Raw genomic sequence first — 23,546 nt, 5'->3', positions numbered from 1 at the left:
GCTGGAGCCCCAGCGGGCTGGGGGGACATGGGGCCCATGTGACCATCATGTGCCTTAGGTTGGTGTTGATGCCTGGAGCCGCTAGGCTGCCAAAGAGGCAATTCACATCTGCATGAAAAGACCCATCCTGCGGTCGGCTGCATCCGCTCCTTCCTGTGAGGCTCTGGGAGCCCTTCACCATGGCACAGAGCACCCTGCGGCTCCGGATGCGCTGGGAACAGGGGTCCCAGGCTGCCATGGTGCCTTCCTCACCGCGAGCACCAGCACAGCTCACATGTGACATGTGTTGAGCTGAAGCCGATGAACACATGGTGCTGGATGAGCGGCAAAATCCTGATCACCCCCCGGGAAATGTAAATAGCAGGAATTGGGATCAACATCCCCCATCTTCCCGCCACCCCTCCCAGCACACCAGTATGTGCTGGGAAATGTTCAGCTTCACAAACGGAGGCCTTGGAAAATGCCAGATCTGCAAAAGTGAGTGATGCAAGGGCACAACACAGGGAGCCAAGCTCTGGATGGGCCTGTGCCTGCCCCAGCCCCCTCCCTGAGCATCCAGGCTGCTCTCCAGGGAGCCCTCCCGGATTGATTCCGGGCAGCACAGCCTGGCTCAGCGTTACACAGCAGAATAAGAGGAAAAAGCTGTGCAGGCAGCAAGAATGAGTTAAAAGGTTTGAGTGCAGCTGATCTCATCCCCTGCTCTGTAAGGTGAAGGTGGCGAGATGAGGGATGGAGAAAACAAAGAGGAGGGATGATTTCTGCTTCCAGCAGGATGGAATGGCTGCAGTGCATGGAAGAGCCGCTCTGCACAGTCCTCCAGCAGCACAGGGAGAGCTGCAGCTCTGAGGGAGGCCCTGTAGTGTCCAAGGCAAGGTTGGATGGGGCTTGGAGCAACCTGGTCTAGTGGAAGGTGTCCCTGCCCATGGCAAGGAGGTTGGATTAGATCATCTTTAAGGTCCCTTCCAAACTGAACCGTTCTGTGTTCTGCCGTGCCCCAACGGTACCAGAGCAGGGACCCTGAGCTCTTTGTCAGAGACCCAGTGCTGTTTCATGAAGGGAAGGAGGCTTCAGGCTCAGGAGCACGGAAAAAAAGCATCCAGGCATTAAACAAGGCAAGAGCCGGAGAGGAAGGGGGCATCAAACACGCTTGGAGGAGGCCAGAAGGGACTAAGCTGACAGGCGGCAGAGGGACAGCTGCTGTAGATTAGCTGTGCCTGCTCAGACAGCCCTCAGCCCCCACTGAGAGGTGAAAGATGCCATGGTGGCAGCCCTGCCCCTTCCCACCAGAGCCCATCTCCACAGTGAGTGCACGCCTGGAGCTCTGTGTCCACTTTATTGGAGTGGACAGGAGGCGGGGGGCGGTCACAGAGGGGTGGGGAATGACACGTGTTCTCGGCTCAGTCCCAGTCACCATCTCCTTCAGGGTTGTCATCTCGGGGGGGTTCCTGGAACTGGATGTTTGCCAGCATGTCCCGCATGGCTGCCATGAGCCTGTTCACCCCCTGGTTCAGGTCCTGTCCTGCTCCAGCCTCTTCATCCCCATCACGCCTGAGATCCTCCTGCAAGACAGCAGAGCTACAGCAGCCATGCAGGGAGCTGCATGCCTGCAGCAGGCAGGGAGAGACGCTGCTGCTTGCCAAAAAGAATCAGGCTGCTTTGCAACCTGACGTTTAATACACACTGCATATGCCAAGAGCCACTCCCTTTGCAGAAACACTGTGCAGTGGAAACTACTGTGTACCGACAGCAGAAGCGTGCTCAGATTTGCCTGCAGGAGCCCAGTGCACATACCTGCAAGTTAAAATTTGGCAACAGCGAGCGGAAGAAGAGAGATAAAGTGCTTTCGTTGGATGGATGAGTTGTCCTGAAAGACAGAAGTCGCAGCAGGGTTAAGGGAGCAGCTTGGTACTCGACCTTGCGCTGGGGCTGAGGCAGCACAGGGATGCTGGGGAGAACCACACTGTCCAGAACAGCACCCGAGTGCCCCTGAGCCAGCAGCTGATCAGTGGCCTTTGTCTTAATGGCTGCGAACAGTTGCCCTCTCCAGTGGTGACCACCGAGGAGAAGTGGCAGGACCAGTCCTGCCTGTATATGCCACAGGCCAGGCAGCTCTTCCTCTCCGAGATGGAGGAGGACCATCAGCTCTGAGCACCCATGTGCACCCAGGCCTGGGGCTGAGGGCGTGACAGGAACATGTTGGTTGTGCCAGCCCAGAAGCAAGGGGAGGAGGAGGAGGTACCTTTCTGGTCTGGTGTAGGAAACAATGGAGTCCAAAGGAGGCAACGGATCAAACCCCATCACAGGCTGCGAGGTCACCTCCTGGGGGGAAGGAAAAAGAAGGGGTGAAGCTGCATTGCGAGCAGCAGCAAGCACCAAGGCATGGGGATTATCAGACCAGCTGGACAGGCCTGGGGGAGTGCAGTGCCCAGCCTGTCCACACATGCCCTCTGTGATGGCCTGGGAAGCTGAGCTATAGAGAGGACACTTCAGGGTCAGGTGGGTACTTTTTGCTGGGTTTGGGGTTTAAGACATGCCCAGCATCTGTGTGCACAGCAGGGATGTGGCAGTGGCAGTGCCTGTGCCCCATCAAGACCCCTCACCAGAGGCAGAGCTGCCGTGGCCTCCTTCATCTCTGAGAGGATGATGTGCCTGTAGATGTTCCTGGGCGCGCTCTGGTACCGCATCTTCCTCCTAAAGCGGAGAGGGGACAGAGGACAGCACTGAGCACAGCTCAGCACAGCCACATTTTAATTTCTGCTTCTCTAGGTGCACCATCAGCTTCATCCCTGGCTCTGGATGGAATCAGCTTGAAGCCAAGCCAAAATTGCTTGGCAGCTGCTGACCTCCAGACCAAGGAGAAGAACAGTTCAGGGACACTGTAAAGATCTTTCTCACTGGGCCAGCAGAGCAAACTAACTCCAGTTTAGGAGAAGACCTAATGCCTCTCTCCTGCTTCTCAGAGTTGGGATGTGTTTCTAAGCTTGCCCTGTGCAGCACATGCACGTGAGCTGTGCAGCCATTCCTGCCTCTACCCGCCAGCAGCCCCTTGGCCCTCCCAGCATATATATGTGCTGGCCAAGGCTGGGGAAGCGCATGTAGTACATACTCCCCAGTGAGAGGTACAGCTCTTAATTCATGTCTACATAATATACAGGAAAGCTTTTGCCTCCCACTATGTAACATTTGGCATCAGGAGCCACCATCAGAAGGGTACTTGAGGGGCTCCCTGCCCCGCTCTGTCCCCGTGTTCAATCACCCATGCCTGGTGTGAGCACCGCTCACCTCCTCCTGCTGCACTCACTTGTGCTCAGACTCCTCCACCAGCGGGTCCTGGGCATCCACCATGCACAGCACCTCGTGGACATTGGTCTCCAGCCATGCCATGACAGCTGGGTCCTTCCACAGTGCGTGAGTCCTTCCCACATAGAGGCATGTCAGCTGGTTCAGGGCAGGAGGCTGTCTACGGGAGACAGTTGTTATTCATGGCACTTTCCTCCTTCCCACCTGCAGGTCCCTGTGAGGGCTGGCAAGGGCTCGTCTCTGCACTGTGCTTAGGCTCGAGAACACAAAGAGAGGAATCACAAGCTCCCTGCTTTGCTATTTCTATCTATCTTCAGCAGCTTTTCTGTCTTTGTCTATTTTTGGGATAAGCACAGCCATGAGATGAAAGTTAATGTTGCCTTGCCACGAGGAGGAGACCATTTATGTGTTTGGGAGGACCACATGTCAGGGACATCCAGACTGGCAGGAGACAGCCTGCCCTGAGAGCACACACACATTGTTCCCTCTCACTACAGGCAGCAACAAGCTTCAGCATGAACTTCTGACCCATCTGCATTAAAGTGAGGAGCGTCTATCAGCGTTATCTGGTGGCCATTATGGAAATCCATTATCAAAGCATCTACGAGCCTACTCAGGGAAACCAAATATTTTCCTCCGCAGTTTTGTAACTCCATTAGCTGCCTGAGCAAGCAAAAGCCCCACTACCAGCAAGATCAATTCCTTCTCTTCACTGACAACATCTCCAGGGCTTACCTGATCTGAGCATTCAGCCTGAAAAAGGAATGGTTCGCCACCCTGGCATCGGGCTGCACACTGCAGTGATCCAACAACGGCATAAGAACTGCAGGAGACAGACAACTCATTATCAACAGCCTGGTGAGGAGCACCACAGCATGGCGAGAGCTGCAGGGACACAGCTCCAGCCTGGGGGGGCAGCACCCCATCAAGGCACTGATGGAAGATGCACGTGGGGTGTGAGGATGCTGCTGGGGGCTGTGGTGTGCTCTGATCTCTGTGTGGATGATGGAAACATATTCAGGGTAAATGTAAAAGAACAACAAACTTTTTTTTCCCCTGATGCAATAAGGTGAAATTTTCTGCACTTAACACTGCTGGTCTTTGAACTTGAACAAGGGTTTTATTTCAGTCACCATGACGAAAAAGATGGTTTCTGCCACCACAAAACTAAACCTCTGTTTGAGAGCTGGTTATTCTTGCCTATAAAGACACACCCTCCTGTGCGCCCAGAGGGGCTCTGCATCTCCTTTCATGGACAGCAGCACCAGCTTGATGAAAGCAAGAGAGATGGGCACCCATGAAGAGCACATCTAAAGCCCAGCAGTGTCTGGGAGGGAAAGCCAAGAGAGACTTGCTGTCTCTGGTCTGGGCAACCCTGGGGTGAAATATTTTCCTGCTCCAAGGCTCTGGTTCTCATGCTCCCCCCAACTTGCCCATGACCATCTCTAATGAAGGGGCATCAGCTGCTCCAAGGAGGCTGTGCAGCGCAGAGAACAATCACCAGTCTCTTCCTAACACTCACGTCAAGGGCTCACAGCTGCGGGGTGCCCTGTATAGCTCCACCATGCTCTCACCGGCCCTGCCACGGTGCAGGAAGGCTGAATCTCACCACCACTGCTTCCCTGTGAGGGTGCTGAGGCGCTGGCACAGGGTGCCCAGAGAAGCTGTGGCTGCCCCATCTCTGGCAGTGTTCAAGGCCGGGTTAGACACAGGGGCTTGGAGCAAGCTGCTCTAGAGGAAGGGGTCCCTGCCCACAGCAGAGGTTGGAGCTGAATGAGCTTTAAAGTCCCCTGTAGCCCAAACCAGTCTGGGATTCTACCTGCCACCATAGCCAGCCTGCCTGGTCACCCTCCGAGTCAGGGCTCCCATCTCCCACAGACAGAGGTGAACATCATTTGCAAGCCACAGGCAAACTGCTGTCTCTGCATTTGCCTGCTTGGGACCCAGCCTGCGCTCTCACAGATGGAGAGAGCGGCAAAGCCTGCGGGGACAGACTTACCGGTGGGGACAGACTTACCGCTTGGGAACATGACCAACGCGAGCTGGATGAGCCGGGCGGCTTTCTCCCGGGCCTGGCTCAGCTCCAGCTCGGAGCGCTCCTCCTGCTGGCTCAGGAAGAAATAGGCCAGCGGCACCGAGAAGGCAAAATTGGGCAGCTGGGACAGGTTCCGGTGACTCTGCAGATCAGAGGGACACATTTAACGAGAAATGATGCTATGCAGAATCATCCCGACGGGGCTGGGCTGCACACAGGCTCTTGCTCACTCGATTAAGTTACTTTACAGCTGCTGGCTCGGTGCCCCCATCACTGAGTAAGCAATCTGAGTCTGTACAATTGTTTTCAGGGTACCAGGATTACAAAAACAGCCTTCCCCCCGAGCCTTCACAGGTCATTCCGATGCTGTTGGGATGGCAGCCTGGCTGCCAGGCAGCTGCGAAGGAATAACCTCCTTAGGAATCCCTTGTGCACTGTGACACAGCCCAGGCAGGTCTCCCTGCTCCCCCATCAGGAAGCAGCTTTTCCCCCTCTCTGCCTCTCTCAGCAGGGCTGCTTCTTGGCATCTCACCTCCCACTCCTGGAACATGCGGATCAGGAAGGTGTATTCTCTAGCTCGGAGGGATAGAAAATCAATCATCAGCAGCACACACAGTGGGTCATTCTCTGGATCAAGGCTTCAGGGGGAGAGAACACAAGGAAGGGAAATAAAACTCAGGGTCACAACAGCTGAAATAGCTGCCCTTGTTTCTAAGTCAAACAAGACTTTCCCACTAGCATCCAGAGAACTTCCGTGACTCAGCAAGCAGGGAGAACAAGAACATGATTGTTCCCACATGGCCAGGATGATGGTCAATGCCCTGCCCTCTCTTGTGTCCCTGCAGAGGGGTGACAGTGCCCCATCACCACCTATGAGGAAGACTGAAGCCACCACTGTACACCTACTCCACAGAGAGTCTGAATTCCTCTCTACCAACCAGCCAGGCACACAGGTCAGCAGTCAAGTGCAAGGGCCATCCTGGTCCCATCTGCTTAAATCTCCTTCTCCACAATCACCTCTCTTCAAAATAGCACCACAGATGTGCACAAAGCTAACCTGTGACACTGCATCTGTAAGGAGTGGAAACAGCCCTCACTGAACCTGGGAGCGCAGAGCACCTCCAAGGTTTTTGTCCTGCCCAGGTCAGGTTTGGTGCATTGTTAGAAGTGTGTTTGCCACAGCCTGCAATGCCCTGTCCTGTTCCACACAGAATGGGGCACAGCCCTTGGCAAGGTCACCTACCTCAAAATCAGCTTGCAGAACTCCAGAGCTGTGCGGGGACAGCCTCTCTTCTCCAGAAACATCAGATGCTTGAAGAGGGCCAGGAAGAAAGCCCTGTGTGGCAAACAGCAATAGGTTTTAGAAGCCATATCTGGAGCTCACAACTGGGGACACAGAGCCAGCCCCAGCTCCCTGAGCATCAGCACTGTGGTGCAACCTGGAGGGTCCAGGGAACCTAGCCTGGTGCAGTACAAGGTGCCACAGACCTCTCCACGTTCCCACCTCTTACTGCTTCTATCTCTTTGTGCAACTGTAGGGGTTGCACAGATCAGGGCATGGACTCCACAGACCAGGGCCGACAACTCAGACAGTAAAAAAAAGGAAACCCATAACGTCTCAATCCTGCCTTGTCCCAGCCTGCCCAGCCACAGGGACAGTGACACAGTGATGTATTATCAGAGGAGCACTAGCACCCAAACTGGTGTTACAGATCGCAGTGTTCAGGTCACAGGTGGCACAAAGCCTGTCAGCGAGCAGGTCCTGGAAATGTGATCAACCTCTAGGTACAGCAGTTCGGGAGAGATGACATGGGTCAGCTGACTGGAAAATTCCCAGGATAAAGTCACCTTTCCCTGCAGCTGCAGAGCTGTCATTATGTAAAGAGCCAGGCAAGTGCTGGGCAGGAAGCAAAGTGACCAAGCACAGTCATAAACATACCGTGACAATAAACGCCATTTTGGACTAAGGGGCACTGGTCACATGAAAAGGATATGACAGGGAGAAACAGCTACTGCTACAGGAAGAAACCCCTTGGGAAAGAGCTTGGTAAAGAAGGAAGAGCTGCGTTTACCCCAGCACCCATCTCAGGAGCTGCTGCCTTGCTGAGGGCACTGTCACCAACTGCCAGAGCCTGTTCTGACAGAAAGGGACATTCAAGGTCCCCCTGCCACCATGGATGACGCAGCAGACATTGGGAATCTGGGCCTCCGTGCCCAAAGTAGGCCAGGACACGCTGTGACGGCTCTCCAGCAGACGTGGGGCAGGCAGATGTGCCACATACCTGTTCTCAGGCCGCCGGTAGTCCAGCCTGCAGGTCCCACTGGTCAGACTGAAGACGGGGTGGAAGGCGCTCTCCATGCTGTACAGCGCTCGCTCTGTAGGCAGCAAGGACAGTGTCAGGGCATGCCATCACCCCAGCACACCACACAGTCCCAGAGCGCACAGAAAGGCAATTCATTTAGCCCAGAAGACACCGAGAGCTCTGACCCCCAGATACACGCTTGCTCATAGCCTAGGAAAGCACAAAGCTACTGCAGACCATGTGGTTGCAACAGATACACCCAGGGAGGTGAGCCCTCTTCCCTTCTGTGGGAAATTAGATGATGCTCCAGTTGTGGAAAGTAACTCTTCTAGAGGTCTGGGACTGACACTGGTACGGCTGCCTCTGTCACTATTATTTTCACAAGGGAAGCCAAAGATCCCATCCTCACCTTACCTCTTGCTTCTGTTATCATGCTGCAGAGCACATGCCTCATCTAACACCAAACAGCCCATCTGACACCAGAGACTGCAGCACGGGCATCCAAGGGACAGCATCCTCTGGGATGCCTCCTGCTCCATGAAGCCCTGAGGAGCAAGCAGGACCTGACCTGCAAGATGCTGGTCAGAGGAAGGCAAGGCAGGCTGGCCTGGAGGGCAGGGCTGGCTCCCTGCAGAGAGGTAGGCTTCCTGTAGTAGCCCCTTGCACTGATGTATGTTGTATCTTCTAAGTCAGACTCTCCTCCTGTAATGGATTTCCTGCTGGTGGGACTCCACCATGTCCAGACAATCCTTCTATTCATTTTGAAGGTGATCGCTTGATGTGCTTTGGCCCAGATAAGCATGTCTGTCTCTGTTTAAAAGCCTCCAGCAAAAGCTGCTGATCTGCAAGACAATGGAAGGCTGAGTGCTCACAGCCCCAGTCGCAAACACAGAGCCAAGCCAACTTTGCTGGTTTGCTGCTTTCCTATAAACCAAAGCCAAAAGCCTTTGATCACTAATTCACATCAGGACCTCTGCTCCTCACCTCAGCTCTTACCTATGAGATCACGGGCCATCTCCTGATCCTCCTGCATCCGGCACACATCACTGAGCTGCAGAAGGGAGTCTACATGATATGGATTCATCTGAAGCAGCAGCTACGGAAGAACATGAGCTTTATTAGATGATGGCACGAATCACTGTATTCTCGTGCACTCTGCCTACAAGGTAAGCTCTGAAAGCCTGGCAGGGAGGCAAATGCCCTTACACCACACACGAGAGAGAGGCTGGTCTTGCTCAGATAGCTGAAGGTGAAGAAATCCTGTCCCACACCATCAGAGAGACAATGCTCAGACTGTAATGCAATGCTCAGGACACACCTCATGTGAAAAGCTGAAACGATGGATTAGAAGAACCTAAGAACAGCCACACTGGGTCAGAGTAGATGTCCATCTCACCCTGTCTCCAAAATCAGATGCCTGGGAAAGAGGGCACCAGGCTGGGCATACATGATGGCTCCCAGCACACCCTAAGCTGCCAACTTCTAGGGGTTCAGAAACCCCTCTATCAAAGATGCTGTTCACATTAGTGGCATCTCCTCTCATGAATTTGTTCCCTTCCTGACACCTTTCCAGCACCTCAGCACTGCAACACAGGAAGCTGCTGCTTAAGTACACAGTGTGAAGAACTTTTCATCGCAACCTGCCAGCTCTGTCCATGTGCTGAAAGGAACAGCAGGGAGATCCCTCCCCACTCAGAGCACGATCTGAGCCCTTGATCACAGCTTCCCTCAGGCAGATCGCTCCAGTCAACCCAGCTCTTCCAGCGCCAGGGCCATGCCAGGCCTTTGATCATCTCTACTGTCCTCTGAATCTCTCCCAGCTCCTCCATTCCCTTCTGAACAGGAGGGCCCAGGACTGCATTCAGGAGTCAAAAGGCACACATCAGCCATAATTACGTATTTGGTTTATTCCCTATCTCTTAATAATTCTTGGTGTTTTCATCAGGTATTAGGAGGACATTTTGATACATCTATTGCAACTGCAGGATTCAGCTCCTGAGCAGTAATGGATCAATTCTTTTCCAGACTTCAGAATAGAACTTCAACCACAAACCCCTTCTGCATTCACTATAAATGGGCTACGTTTCCCAAGGACCTCAAACTCAGTTCCAATATTAAAATAGTGAAACTACTTTACATTTCCTCACACTTTGGTTTGAGGATTTTCTTTCCCATTAAACTGAAAAATGCAGCTTCAAAAGGTCCAGAAGTTGTACAGGATGGTGGCCAGTGCAACCACCTACAGTACAAAGCCTTTATGCTCTGACCTGTCCCAGCCCAGTGCCTTTGCCTCAGTGCCACTTGCCTGATGTTTTACCCCCTCTTTGCTAGCTCTTAAGCTCCTTTTCTGTCCTTTTTGGAAGAGATGAAGCACCAATAGTCATGGTGATGTCAAAAAGCACTCTTCACACACAGCTTCTCCAGCAAGACCCTTTCAATCCACTAGCAAGAGCAGAAAAAGCACTCACTGAGCAGGACTCCCCCCAGAATAAGTTTTTGTATGCTGAGTGACGGCAGCAAGGCAGACCAGGGCTCCAATTACACTGAGACTGTGGTTACTGCAGATAAACTGGTTGGGGTTTGAAGTACTTCTAGCATCAGTGAACCCATAGGTTAAGTTTTACCCTTAACAGAAGAGTAGAAGACTAAAGCTGTAGTAATAGCATAGAATGGTTTGGGTTGGAAGGGAACTTAAAGCTCATCCAATCCCAACCTTCTGTCACGGACAGGGACATCTGCCCAGAGGAGGGTGCCTCAACACCCTCACAGGGAAGAACTTCTGCCTAAGAGCTCATCTCAATCTCCCCTCTGTCAGATCAAAGCCAGTATCTTCAAACACAGCCAGACCCACTTAACAGGGACAAGAAAGCACCATGGAAATCCCAGCCTGCTCTGCAAAGCAAGACCGTGTTTGAGCTGCCCTTAAGATACTGGCTCTTTGGTGCATCGCTGCTGCAGAGGAATTACCTTGCATCATTTAATGCAAATCCCTCCATCCAGTCAGCAGGCAGAATTTATGAGCTGGAGAGTACAGTGAACATGAGCAGAGGGTGGGAAAGCAGAAAGAAGTTAAGTTTTATTTAGTAGACAATGGCCTCTTTAAGAAATGTCTCCAGGGTATGTATCTGAGCTCATGTGGCTATGGTTTTCTGAGCAAAAATACCTCCGTTATGGTCCTGCAGCGTGCAGAGCAATTTTACCACTGTTTATCACTACAGACTATAAATGTTACCATTCCACTCAACAAGCTTGGACACACATGAAGAACTTTCAATACAAAGACTGTTTTGCTGAAATATCAAAAGACACATTTTCACTTATGCAAGTTTATAAATAGAACAGCTATAGTTTAGATTCCCATTTAAAGATCCATTTATACAGTATTTTTCTTCAGTTGAGGAGCTGAGACAAGGGAGCTTTATTCCTACCCTTTCAGCCAAAGCCTTTCAATGGGCTCCTCTTCCAGATGGCTACATGGCATGTTCTTGGACAGAGCTACCAAGGTTCTGCCACCAGCCACTGGACTTCATTTGCACCAAGGTGCTCACTTACCTTAGTGGAGCTCAGCAAGCAATGCTACCTCACCCCACATGGAGGGGGCACAGGGCTCTACTGTTCAAAATGAGACTGGCAAAAAAGAAAAGCCCTGGTATGCATCAGCCCACCTCCCCTGCCAGGGAAAGTGGCTACAGGAAGTAAAAGCATGGGCAACCCGATTTCACAACCTACCACAATGTTGTTCGGGTCCATAGACTCTACAGCATCCAGAAACTTGAACTGCACTTGCTGGTACTCGCGATGGTGCTCGAATGTGAAGTACTGAACTCCTCTCCTGGTGTCCATCAGCTGCATGGTGATGCCTACAGGGTGCATGGGAGACGTGGGTACCACCACTGCCAGCACAGCAGTAAGAGCAGCTCTTCTGCTCTCTTATCACACAGAAAGCTCATTCATGTCACTGGGTCCAAAGCCAGACGTGTCTTCAGAAACTCCTAAGAATTTCACTCCTTTCCCTCCTCTCATGAGTCAAAGTCTGAAACCCACTACAGAAGTGCAGGCTGCTTGCTTTCCCCATGGATATCAGAATCATAGAATGGTTTGGCTTGGAAGGGACCTTACCAACCCCTGCCACAGGCAGGGACACCTTCCAGTAGAGCAGCTTGCTCCAAGCCCCTGTGTCCAACCTGGCCTTGAGCACTGCCAGGGATGGGGCAGCCACAGCTTCTCTGGGCACCCTGCGCCAGCGCCTCACAACTCTTCACAGGGAAGAGTTTCTTCCTTATATACCTAAATCTCCCCTGTTACAGTTTGAACCCATCAGCCCTTGTCCTATCGCTACAGTCCCTGATGAAGAGTCCCTGCCCAGCATCCTTGTAGATACATATATTTCAGCAACACTGCTGTTAAGACAGCAAGTTCTCATCACCTGCTACTTCCATGAAGGGGGAAAAGAACCCCTCAAATACCAAGACAAAACATGACAGAGTTCTCCGTGTGAGGAAGGAGGTTATTTCCATCAGCTGCAGAGCAGTTCCCTTTCCACATCAGCCAGTGCTTATCCTGGGCCTGGCAGCTCATGAAAGCAGCTCTGGTTTCCATGCACTGAGGCTCTAGCAGTGCCTGTGCCAAGGCAGCAGTACCAAAAGCCTCACCTGTTTTGCCATAGCGTGGCCAGGTATTCTTTGGGACTGTCAGCCACGTGCTGCGGACGTGCTGGCGCTGCCTCTGCCTTGGCCTGGGGAAATAAAACATTGACACGTCACTGAGGAGAGCTGAAACCAGCCAGAAAAAGGATGATTCAGGGAAAAAAAAAAGAGAGATCCAACTTCTTCCCCATCTGCAGCCCTGCCACAGGGCTTTTGCCCAGGAGTTTAAACATGTCTGCCTTCAAGACACAACATACTTTCACCCAGGCTCTGCTTTACGTGAAGCATTTCTCTCTGGGCCAGCCAGTGCCTCCAGCATTTCCACTTCAATAGCTTCTCCCCCGTTTTTATTCCTGCCAAGTTCTCAGCTGCTTCTTTGCTTCAAACAGCTTCTCAGTCCCACTGAGAGAGCCCCACATGCCCCTGACTCACCTCTCTTCCCAGCAGTGCCTTCAAATGTCAACTAATTCAGTTTAAGCTGCATTCACAAATGCAACCAATGCACTTGTTCACAGTAGAAGGAAACCAGAAATTGAGGCTGCTCTAGTAAAGTCATGCTTCCTCCATAAGGCACTGCTGCATCTTCCTCAAGCACTAAATATTCTTCCACAGACTCTCTAAGAGAAAGTTCTTGCTTCCACCATAACCGCTCTGACCTTAATCCTTTCTTACATGCACATTTTTTAACCAGCTCATGAAAGCAGGGAGTTCATGGATGATGCTGACCACAGTGCAATGGATAACTGCACAGAGACCTTGTGCCCAAACAGCAGGGGGTTTCCTAAGCCCACGAAAACAGTGCATGAAACCCCCTGGAACGTATTCAGGGTTCACTCTGTAAGACATCAGACTCTGCAACAGACACAGGAGACAAACGCTGGAAAAGGGAGAAATAATCTAAGAGTCTACACTCTATGGATTTGAGTGAAAGGATTTTAGAAGCAAATGCGGTCAAAAAAACTGCAGAAGTCTTACTCACTAACAAAACACTCTCCTGCCGCAACAAGCACTACTAAATGAGTAAGACACTCTGAACCCTGACTCCCTGCCCAGGTGTGGCACTGGGGGCTCAGTAAGCTGCACTCAGGGAAGGACAGACACACCAATGTGGACTTTGAAAGGGTTTAATACTAAGTTCTGGACTAACCTCTGATCACCAAGTACAGTGCGAGCCCCAAAGTATCTCTTCAACTCGTTCTCTGGATTCAAGTTTCTGAGAAGGTTGAAACAAGAAAGAAAAGCAGTTAAACACAGCCCAAAAGTCTTGCATTCGAATCCTCTCCATCAACCCCAAGTGCTCTGTACCTCAAACTGCCTTTGGCCAAGCCCCCCCATCTGTCACACACACCATGGATCTGACACAACACACAGAAAGGAGACTAAAGCTGGTCAAGAACAGGGGGCATCAAAAGCCCTGTTCCACCAGCAGCATGCTGCCCTCCTGCTCTGCTCCAAAGACAGCACTGAGCTGGAACACACTTCTGCTGCCCTCTCCAGGGCAGCTGGGGCCTTAGTCTGGGATAGTCCCCTGTCGGCCTCCATTCAGGAGCACACAGCTGGGGTATGTGTGCCTGGTAAAGACGAGCTACCTGCTCCTGAGTTTAGCAGTAGCAGCCTACAACTCAGGGCAAGCATCCTAACCACAGCATGGAGGCTGGCGAAGATTAATAGAGACAACTCATAACAAAGCATGACAACACCTACAGTTTCCTTAATCTAACATTTGGCTCAGAGAAAGGAGATGTATTTGAGAGTGGTTTCTCTCTGCTACCCAGTAAGCCAGGCTTGAAGAGAGGGAGTGGGAAGGTTGAGATCCAGCACTGCCATCTCTCACCTACTCGGAGATTATCCAGCTATCAAAGGTTTCTGAATGTTTATTTGACCTGAGAAGTCACTGGAGTTCAAAACCACCTTTGGGTAAACATTCTAGTCTTACTGCAGTGTCTCTGAGGCGGCTGCACTAGCCTAGACTCAGTTTTGATGCAGTGTGACTGGGGGTTTCAAAACCAGGACTGGTTGAGTTGACCCAGCTACAGGTTTAAATGTTATCTCCAAGAATAGTAAGCTGCAAGCTTCTGCACCAGTCCAGTGCTCCGAAACACACTGGACATACCAACCAGCCCACTCCCAGCAGGTTTCCCAGTGTGATACAGGCCCAGATGTTACAGATGTCAAGCCTGAGACATGTTCATCCTCCAGCTCATGGGCACGCTTGGTGCTTAGCTCACTTTGTTGCTGGTGACATGCAGGAAAGGTTAGACAAGTCTAACTTGCTTTCCTGGTGAAATTAGGTCCTGGCATTGCACAGCCCCCCTTGAAGGACAGCACATGGTGTACTGCGATCTGCTCTCCCAGTGCTGGGCTGAATGCAGCCTGTCACCTGGCAAGGTCCATTTGATGTCAAAGCTAATGCACCAGTATTCTCAGCAGTTCCGGAGAGATTCTCCTACAGTGTATGTTAGGCTGCAAGTCACCTCTGGAGGCTAATCTGGTCCAGTCACCCACTCCAACCAGGTTTTGACAGCAGAGAATATTAATCACTGCTCAAAACCAAACACAGATCTAAGAGCAACAGTTAGAAATGGGGGTGTGCACAACCATTCCCACAACCCCCTTCAAGCAAGGTCCTGAATTGATGGCCAGATCACAGTGGAAGGCTCCCAGCTGTCTTCCTTGGGGGAACAGGTACCTCCATCACACCAAAGGCCAAAATCAGGATGGGAGCAGGCACTACCTGTGCTCTACATAGAGCAGAGGCCTGCTGTCTGTAATTATTCCACTCTGGGTCTGCTGCCATAGCCCACTGGTATCCTCAATCTTCTCCAGCAAGCTGTCGATGTCTTCCAGGTCATTGTCTTCCTTAAGATAGGCAAAGACAAGGCAGTTATTACAGAATAAGTCACCACAGCAGAGATCACACCCCACTGCCTCCAGGTCCTTTGGTGCATCCCGATCCCTGTGCGATACCAGCGTAGCATCTACTGCTCACCCTGCTGCTATCCCACTGCATATGTACTCTCTTATTGAGATCTTCTGCTCTCCACGTAGCACTCGGGAGCCTGCCTTCCCTTCTCAGCTGCCTCCAGAAGGACTGGCTGCTCTTCCCCACTGGCTCAAGGTAGCATAGCACTGTTGCTATCCCGAGTCTGAATATGCCAGATGAATCTATCTATCCCAGGCAGGAGCTGGCAGGAGGTCTGCTCTCTGGTCTGCCCCTTCTTACCCAGCCTTCACCCTGTTTTGTTTGTTTTTTTTCCACTACAACCCCTAGAACAGTCTGAACTGTTGGAGTGATGATTTCAATCTTAAATTACTTATATAATTAGCCTGGTACCATCTACTTCCTACGGAAACACTAAGCTACTTGTGGCTTAAGCCCAGCTGGTAACTCAGAACCACACAGCTGCTTACTTCCCTCCTGCCCACTCAGCTCCCACCAGGATGAGGAGCAGAACAGAAAGAACGTAAATCCCATGGGTTGAGATAAGAACAGTCCAATAACTAAAGTATAATACAAAACTACTACTACTAATGATGGGAGATAATGTAAAATTAAAAGGGAAAGCGAAAAAAAAACCCAATGAACACACATGAGGCACAATGCAATTGCTCACCACCTGCTGACCGAGACCCAGCCCAACCCAAGGGGGGATCTGGGCTTTCCGGGTAACTCCCCCCAGGTTCTATACTAGGCATGATGTGCTGTGGTATGGAATACCCCCTTGCCTAGTTTGGGTCAGGCGTCCTGCCTCTGCTTCCTCCCGGCTTCCCGTGCCCCTCCTCATGGCAGAGCATGATACTCAAAAGTCTTTGGTCAGGGTAAATGCTACATGGCAACAATGAAGACATCGATGTTCTCCAACTAAAGCCTAAACACAGCACTGCACCAGGTATCAGGGAAGAGAAAAATAACTGTTACAGCTGAACCCAGGACTCTACTGCTGTGACCCTGGTAATAAGGTATCAAAAGCCGCTTGATTTTAACCCAACCCTAATGTATTGCACTCTCACTTTTCCTATCTTCCAACAACCCAAAGGATACATCCAGCAGTGCACATTCAACAGCTGTAGAACACTTTCATCCTGATTTTCCTCTGGTTTTACCCAGAAACTGCAAGTGACACATTCCTTATATGGCCACTTCACATACTCCTCATGATGAACGTGGGTGGAACACAGAATTCCATTCAGACACCCAAACAGAACTGCAAGCTTGCCTCTTCCAGCTAAATATAGCCACTCCACATGGAGGGGATACGTGAAAAGTGCATAAACGTGCTTTGCATTTAAGCACTCAATCAAATGTAGTATTATCTCGAGCTGGCAAATGGAACTGCCTGTTTCTAGGTACGAATTCTCCCTAGAGCTGGCAGATGTCACCCTGCTGCTTGTCATTCTGAGACTGTGAGAGGAAATGAGCTCTCTGGGTTCTCTGCCTTGGTAACTCACTCCTGAGCTCATCCAGCTGAATTCCCAGGGAGGAGGTGGCCAGCCAAGCACTGACACTGGACCCACAGCTCACCCTTCAGCACTGCAACACAGTGTGGCTCAAGATGCTGAGCAAAGGGTCTCACTTGCATGAATAGTTAAGATATGGTTAATATAGTTAAGATTTCATTATCCTTTCAACAGCAAACTAGCTCCCACTTGAACTTTATTTCAGTTGAGAAGACCAATGATGTGGTCCATTTAGGCTCCCAGCCTAGCTCAATCAGGTAAAAGTACATTCAAGCACACAGATTCATCTCAAGTTTTATATACAACACACAGAGACACTGGACAAAGTCCTGGCTCCAAGCACGCTTCCTTAGGGGTAGATAGCTTAGTGAGAATCACTGTCTCCTTGCTCCCTTCACCACTGAGGAGATGGAGCATGTCCCATAGGAATAACATGTGGCAGATGCTCCTGTCAGCATTCACTGACCAGATCTTCAACTGCAGAAACGGTGTGCAGCTGTGCACGGAGAAGAAGGGAATGTGGATGGTGGAATCTGGCAGTGGGAGCTCTGCAAGGCTCTGCAGAGCCAGGAAAGCTGCCTAAGCAGGGCAAGGAAAATATAATGAGAATGGCTAAACATCTCACACAGGACCTCTCCTGCATGAAACCTTGAAGCAGAGATGAAAGAAGATGCTGCTGAAAGGATTTCACAGCCCTAAGCACCTGCAGAGCTGTGCCAGCCCTGGCTGCTTGAAGGACCACAGTCAAAAGCTGCTATTGCTGTTTTATAATTTTCAAGGAGTACAATGCAAAAGTGGAGCATTTTTGCCTTGAGATCTTTTCTGCAGCTACCTCAGTTACCACTTTGTCTAACCCCATGGAGAAATTTGCACAATCACTAACTGAGAGCAAATGCAGACATACCAGAGTCTCTCCTGCCGAAGTCTTCCTGGTTTTCCTTTTCTTTTTCTTCTTTCGCGGCTTGTTGCTCAACATGGGCTGCAAAGATAAACAGAGCAACTGTCAGTGTGCCTACAGACAGCAAGGATGACAGCTCCACAGGGAGACAAGCATTTCCCACAGAGATCAGCTCAGAATCATAGAACAGTCAGGGTTGGAAAGGACCTTACGATCATCCAGTTCCAACCCCCCTGCCATGGGCAGGGATGCCCCACACTAAACCACGTCACCCAAGGCTATGTCCAACCTGGCCTTGGACGCCACCAGGGATGGAGCATTCACAGCTTCCCTGGGCAACCCATTCCAGTGCCTCACCACCCTAACAGGAGAGAACTTCTTCCTTATATCCAATCTAAACTTCCCCTGTTTAAGACTGAACCCATTACCCCTTGTCCTATCACTACAGTTCCTAATGAAGAGTCCCTCCCCAGCATCCCTATAGGCCCCCTTCAGATACTGGAAGGCTGCTATGAGGTCTCCACGCAGCCTTCTCTTCTCCAGGCTGAACAGACCCAACTTTCTCAGCCTGTCTCCATACAGGAGCTGCTCCAGCCCCTGATCATCCTTGTGGCCTCCTCTGGACTTGTTCCAACAGATCCATGTCCTTTTTATGTTGAGGACACCAGAACTGCACACAATGCTCCAAGCGAGGTCTCACGAGAGCAGAATAAAGGGCCAGGATCACCTCCTTCGACCTGCTGGTCACGCTCCTTTTGATGCAGCCCAGGATACGGTTGGTTTCTGGGCTGCGAGCGCACACTGAAGCCGGCTCATGTCCATTTTCTCATCAATCAGCACCCCCAAGTCCTTCTTCACAGGGCTGCTCTGAATCTCTTCTCTGCCCAGCCTGTAGCTGTGCCTGGGATTGCTCCGACCCAGGTGTAGGACCTTGCACTTGGCATGATTAAGCTCCGTAAGGCTGGCATGAGCCCACCTCACAAGCGTGTCAAGGTCCCTCTGGATGGCATTCCTTCCCTCCAGCGTATCAACCGAACCACACAGCTTGGTGTCATCGGCAAACTTGCTGAGGGCGCACTCAATCCCACTGTCCATGTCAGCGACAAAGATGCTGAACAAGACTGGTCCCAGCACCTGAGGGACACCACTCGTTACTGGTCTTCGGCCGGACATTGAGCCATTGACCACAGCTCTTTGTGTGCGGCCATCCAGCCAGTTCTTTATCCACCGAGTGGTCCATCCATCAAATTGATGTCTCTCCAATTCAGAGACAAGGATGTCGTGTGGGACAGTGTCAAACGCTTTACACAAATCCAGGTAGATGACATCAACTGCTCTACTGCTGTCCATCAGTTCTGTAGCCCCATCATAAAAGGCCACCAAATTGGTCAGGCAGGATTTCCCCTTAGTGAAGCCATGCTGGCTGTCACCAAGCACCTTGTTGTTTTCCATGTGCCTTAGCATGCCTTCCAGAAGAATCTGCTCCAAGATTTTGCCAGGCACAGAGGTGAGACTGACTGGTCTGTAATTCCCCGTATCATCCATTTTCCCCTTCTTGAAAATGGGGGTTATATTTCCCTTTTTCCAGTCGTTGGGAACTTCACCTGACTGCCGTGATTTTTCAAATATGATGGCCAGCGGCTTTGCAACTTCATTCACCAGCTCCTTCAGGACCCGCGGATGGATTTCATCAGGACCCATGGACTTGTGCACGTTCAGGTTCTTAAGATGATCTCAAACCAGATCCTCTCCTACAGTGGGGCCAAGGTCTTCATTCTCACAGTCCCTGCGTCTGCCTTCCAAGTCTTGGGTGGTGCAGTCAGAGCCTTTGCCGGTGAAGACTGAGGCAAAGAAGTCATTCAGAACCTCAGCCTTCTCCAAATCCAGGGCAACCAGTTCTCCCGAGAGCTTCCAGAGAGGGTCCCCATTGTCCCTAGTCTGTCTTTTATTTGCAGTGTAACTACAGAATCCCTTCCTGTTATTTTTCACATCCCTAGCCAAGTTTAATTCTAACTGGGCCTTAACTTTCCTGACCTGCTCCCTAGCTTCCTGGACAACATCCCTGTACTCTTCTCAAGCCGCCTGTCCTTGCTTCCACCTTTTATAAGCCCCCTTTTTCCTTTGAATTTTCCTCAGCAGCTCCTTATCCACCCAAGGAGGTCTCCTGGCCTCCTGCTGCACTTCCTTCCAGTTGGGATGCAACACTCCTGAGCTTGGAGCAGGTGATCCTTGAATATCAACCAACAGTCTTGGGCCTCCCTGCCCTCTAGGGCTATATCCCATGGAACCTTACTGAGAGGTTCCTGAAGAGGCCAAAGTCTGCTCTCTTGAAGTCCAGCTTCTGCACACTCTTCTCACTGTCCTAAGGATCTCAAATTCAACAATTCAACAATTTCGTGATCGCTGCATCCAAGGCTGCCCTGCAGTGCCACATTTCCAAGCAGCCCTTCCCTGTTGGTGAGCACAAGGTCAAGCATGGCACCTCTCTCTGTCGGTTCCTCTATTACTTGCAGGAGGAAGTTGTCTTCCACACAATCAAGGAACCTCCTGGATTGCTTGTGCCGGGCCGTACCGTCATTCCAACAGGTATCAGGGTGGTTGAAGTCCCCCCATGAGAACGAGGGCCTGTGAGCGTGAGGCTGTTCCTATCTGTCTATAGAGTGCTTCGTATGCAGGTTCTCCTTGATCAGGTGGTCTGTAACAGATCCCCACAGTAATGTCTCCCATCACTGTTTCCCCTTTAACCCTGACCCACAAGCTCTCTGTTAACTGCTCACCTGTCCCCAGAGTGAGTTCCATACTCTCCAGCCTATCCCTAACATAAATAGCAACTCCCCGCCTGCCAGGCCTGTCCTTTCTAAAGAGCCTGTAACCTTCCATTCCAACACTCCAGTCACAGGAGCCATCTCACCATGTTTCTGTGATACCAATTATATCATACCCCCGTAGGTGAGCACACATCTCTAATTCCTCTTGTTTGTTCCCCACGCTACGGGCATTTGTATAGAGGCATCTGAGCTGAGCTCCAAGTGAAGCTGGGTCATTGGCTGGAGCAGCTGGAATATCTCTGCATTGCTCCAAGCATTTATTATAGGTCCTGGCAACTGACTGGGATTGTTGGGATGGAATGATGCCCCCTCCCCCAACACATCTAGTTTAAAGCATCCTTGACCAGCCTGGCAAGCCTCCTACCAAAACCTCTCTTCCCCTCAACCAGCTCCACCAGCCTCCAGCAGACCTGGCCTCCCAAATTGAGTCCCATGTTCTAGATAACCAAACCCCTGACTATGGCACCACTGTTCTAACCATTTATTAACCTGGCCAATCCTCCTGGCCTTTTTAGGGTCCTCCTCTGTATCCTGGAGGATTAATGAAAAGACAATCTGAGCTCCAGAGCCCCTAACCACCTCTCCCAGGGCTCTGTAGTCCTTCTTCATGTTCTCCGGGCTACTGCTGCCTATATTACTAGCACCCACATGGACGACTAGAAGTGGGTAACAGTTAGCATGTCAGGAGGGCCCTTAAATAAAACCAATATTCATTCCTTCAAGTTTGCCAGTGACTGGAAATTAAGGCACCAGGAGAAAGTGGAGAAAAGGACCAAAGGTTTAAGCCTCAGCTGACTTTCTTATCAATGTCTGAGACTAGAAAACCAGGCAACAAACAGTTTTGATCTGCCAGGTGAGGAGGAAAGGTTTCATTCTTCCTTCAGTTTCTAGGGTAAACTGCATTTCTATTTTCTAGCAAACATTACAGTTTCACCAGTCACTCAGATCTCCACAGAAACCTGCCAGAAAGCACAACAGAGGTCTTTGCTCCTCTGGCCACACTGCCTGGCAACCGAAACCCCAAATGTTGATCCCCAAGAGGTGAGGCCAGGAGGACAATTACACTTCTCCCACCCTGACCCTCATCTCTGGTGAGATACAAGCTAGACTTACAATGTTAAATTGTTGATTAAAGCAGTCCTTTCATTATTAGCTACTGCAAGGAGACACTTCTGAACTGACACAAAGCACAGGAGGAAACCTTAACATGGAACAACACAACGCTATAGGGAAGACTACGCTTGGTATTTGCTTGGAGTCCTCACACCTTCCTCTCCAAATCAAACACTTCACTGAGCACGCACCTGCCAGCCCAAGCTCCATGTATGGTGTGTGGTGTAGAGCTCCATTTGGTACGCAGCAAAAGGAGCAAAGAAGCAATCTCAGTGTGAAAACCACAGGGTGTTTTCCTCCTGACCTCAGTGCCCATGGGGACACAACACCATCTCCTTATCAGGAACACTGCCTCTGTGGTTCAGTTACCGTTTGGTCCGGCTGCACTGCCTCCTCTCCATTCCTCTGCCCGTCGCCTTCAGCCTCTTCCGTTAGAGCCCTGTTGCTGTTCCCTTCTGCTGCATCCTGCGTGCCACGCCAGGTGTCCACTTGCTCCTCTCTAGACGGCAGCTCATCCTCTGACTCTTCAGCGGTGATCTGCACACAGAGATAAATAAGCTGCAGAACCAGCCAGCGCAGGGCTGTGCTCTGTCCTGTCCTGAGCCCAGGGAGCAGAATTCCCCAGGGATCCAGTCTGCTCCTCTCCCACCTGCAAACAGAGGAGAGAAGTGCCGCAGAAGCAGCACACGGCTCAGCTGCCTGAGCAGCATCTCCAGCAGATGGACGAGGATGACCCCTTACTTCACATGTGTCACCCAGGAGGTGCCTGAACAGCCCTGCACCCACTGACGGGGTGGAGGGGAGCACAAGGCCACAACAACACAGCTACGGCACGGCCCTGTTTGGGCTCTAACTTGGGAAGAGCCTGTGCTCACACAACCAACCCCTGGGGAAGGAGAGCGGACAGCAGAACCGGCCAAGGAGTGACCAGAACCCAGCAGCCCAAAGTCCCATCTGTTCCATCAAGGTCCCTGACCTCCAGCACCGAGACCTAGCAGCACTGGAAAGGTGGCAGAGACATTCTAAAACCAGTTTCCCCCACTGCTTGACCACCCCAGCACCCAGGCCCAGCTCCAGCACATCCCAGCCTGGTCCCCCCAGGCCCCTTCACAGGCCTTCCTGTTCACTCTCCGTTGATGCCCCTTGAGCCCTCCCTTCACCTCCACGTCACCCAGGCCCTTCCTCTCCCACTCACCAACCCCCTGAGTCACCCCCAGCCACGCACCACCCGAACCCCTCCGTCCCACCCCAGGCCCTGACCCCATATCCCCCCTCCCAAAATGTCCCCTCCTTGTCACCCCTCTCGGTCACAGCCCCAAGTGACCCCCTCACAGCCGCTGCCACCTCCCCAACCTGCTGCCACCTCACGCACCTCACACACTCCCCGTGTCCCACCCCACAGGCCCCAACCTCTGTCCCGACCGCTGTCACCCCTCACCAGCTCGAAGCGGTTGCTGACACCGGTGCGGGCCTGCCCGTGGCGTCCCCTAGGGAGGGCGGCGGCTGGCGGGAGCCCATCGCAGCCGACCTCAAAGCCCAGCTCCCCCAGGCCAGGCTCCTCCTGGCCCCGCTGCTCCCCCCGGAGCCGCCGCAATGCCCTCCGCGACATAGAGCCCTGCCCGCTCTGCGCCTGCGCGCACCCGCCCCCTTGCCCGGCACCACTGCACGTGCGTGCCCGCCGCCGGCCCGCCCCTCCGGTGCTGCGCAGGCGCACTGCGCTCCGCCCGCCACTTGTTTCGCGCCCCGCGCAGGGCACCGCGCGAAATGTGCCGCGGGCTGGGGGCGTGGCCATGTGCGCATTCCCGCGGGTCCCCCGCGGGGTCGTGGCGGGGTCACAGCTTGGGGACACGGGTGGGAGTCTGGGGGGCACAGGGGGCAGGCTGGGGTGTCCTCCGGGCACACAGGGGGCAGGGGGCCAATTTCGGGGCATGGGAATGGGGCAGCAGGGATGTTCTCACGGGATCA

At 52.0% G+C, this 23,546-nt stretch overlaps 1 protein-coding gene across 2 annotated transcripts; it reads right to left on the bottom strand.

Moving 5' to 3' along the window:
- Nucleotides 1–1,322: 1,322 nt before the first annotated feature.
- TCF25 (transcription factor 25) lies at nt 1,323–23,193 on the bottom strand. 2 transcript variants are annotated; one of them, XM_061370390.1, is made up of 18 exons: nt 23,020–23,193; nt 21,951–22,118; nt 17,647–17,721; nt 15,019–15,143; nt 13,432–13,497; nt 12,291–12,373; nt 11,368–11,498; nt 8,635–8,734; nt 7,618–7,711; nt 6,579–6,671; nt 5,868–5,973; nt 5,318–5,477; nt 4,036–4,123; nt 3,302–3,460; nt 2,601–2,691; nt 2,240–2,319; nt 1,792–1,864; nt 1,323–1,559 (listed from the first exon to the last, which is right to left on the bottom strand). In XM_061370390.1, exons 1-18 carry the CDS (start codon nt 23,188–23,190, stop codon nt 1,398–1,400), a joined length of 2,025 nt encoding a protein of 674 aa, XP_061226374.1. In that variant the 5' UTR covers nt 23,191–23,193; the 3' UTR covers nt 1,323–1,397. The 2 variants fall into 2 exon arrangements, with proteins under 2 accessions (XP_061226374.1, XP_061226373.1); XM_061370389.1 differs by having other exon boundaries at nt 21,951–22,230; nt 23,020–23,114.
- Between the last annotated feature and the right edge of the window lie 353 nt (nt 23,194–23,546).

Source organism: Neopsephotus bourkii, unplaced genomic scaffold (genome assembly GCF_033783945.1).
Source record: "Neopsephotus bourkii isolate Nb327-2 ecotype Australia unplaced genomic scaffold, CSIRO-AGI_Nbou_v1 NB_1541, whole genome shotgun sequence".
NCBI classification, from domain to species: Eukaryota; Metazoa; Chordata; class Aves; order Psittaciformes; family Psittacidae; genus Neopsephotus; species Neopsephotus bourkii.
This window is presented reverse-complemented; position numbering and strand designations above follow the sequence as displayed.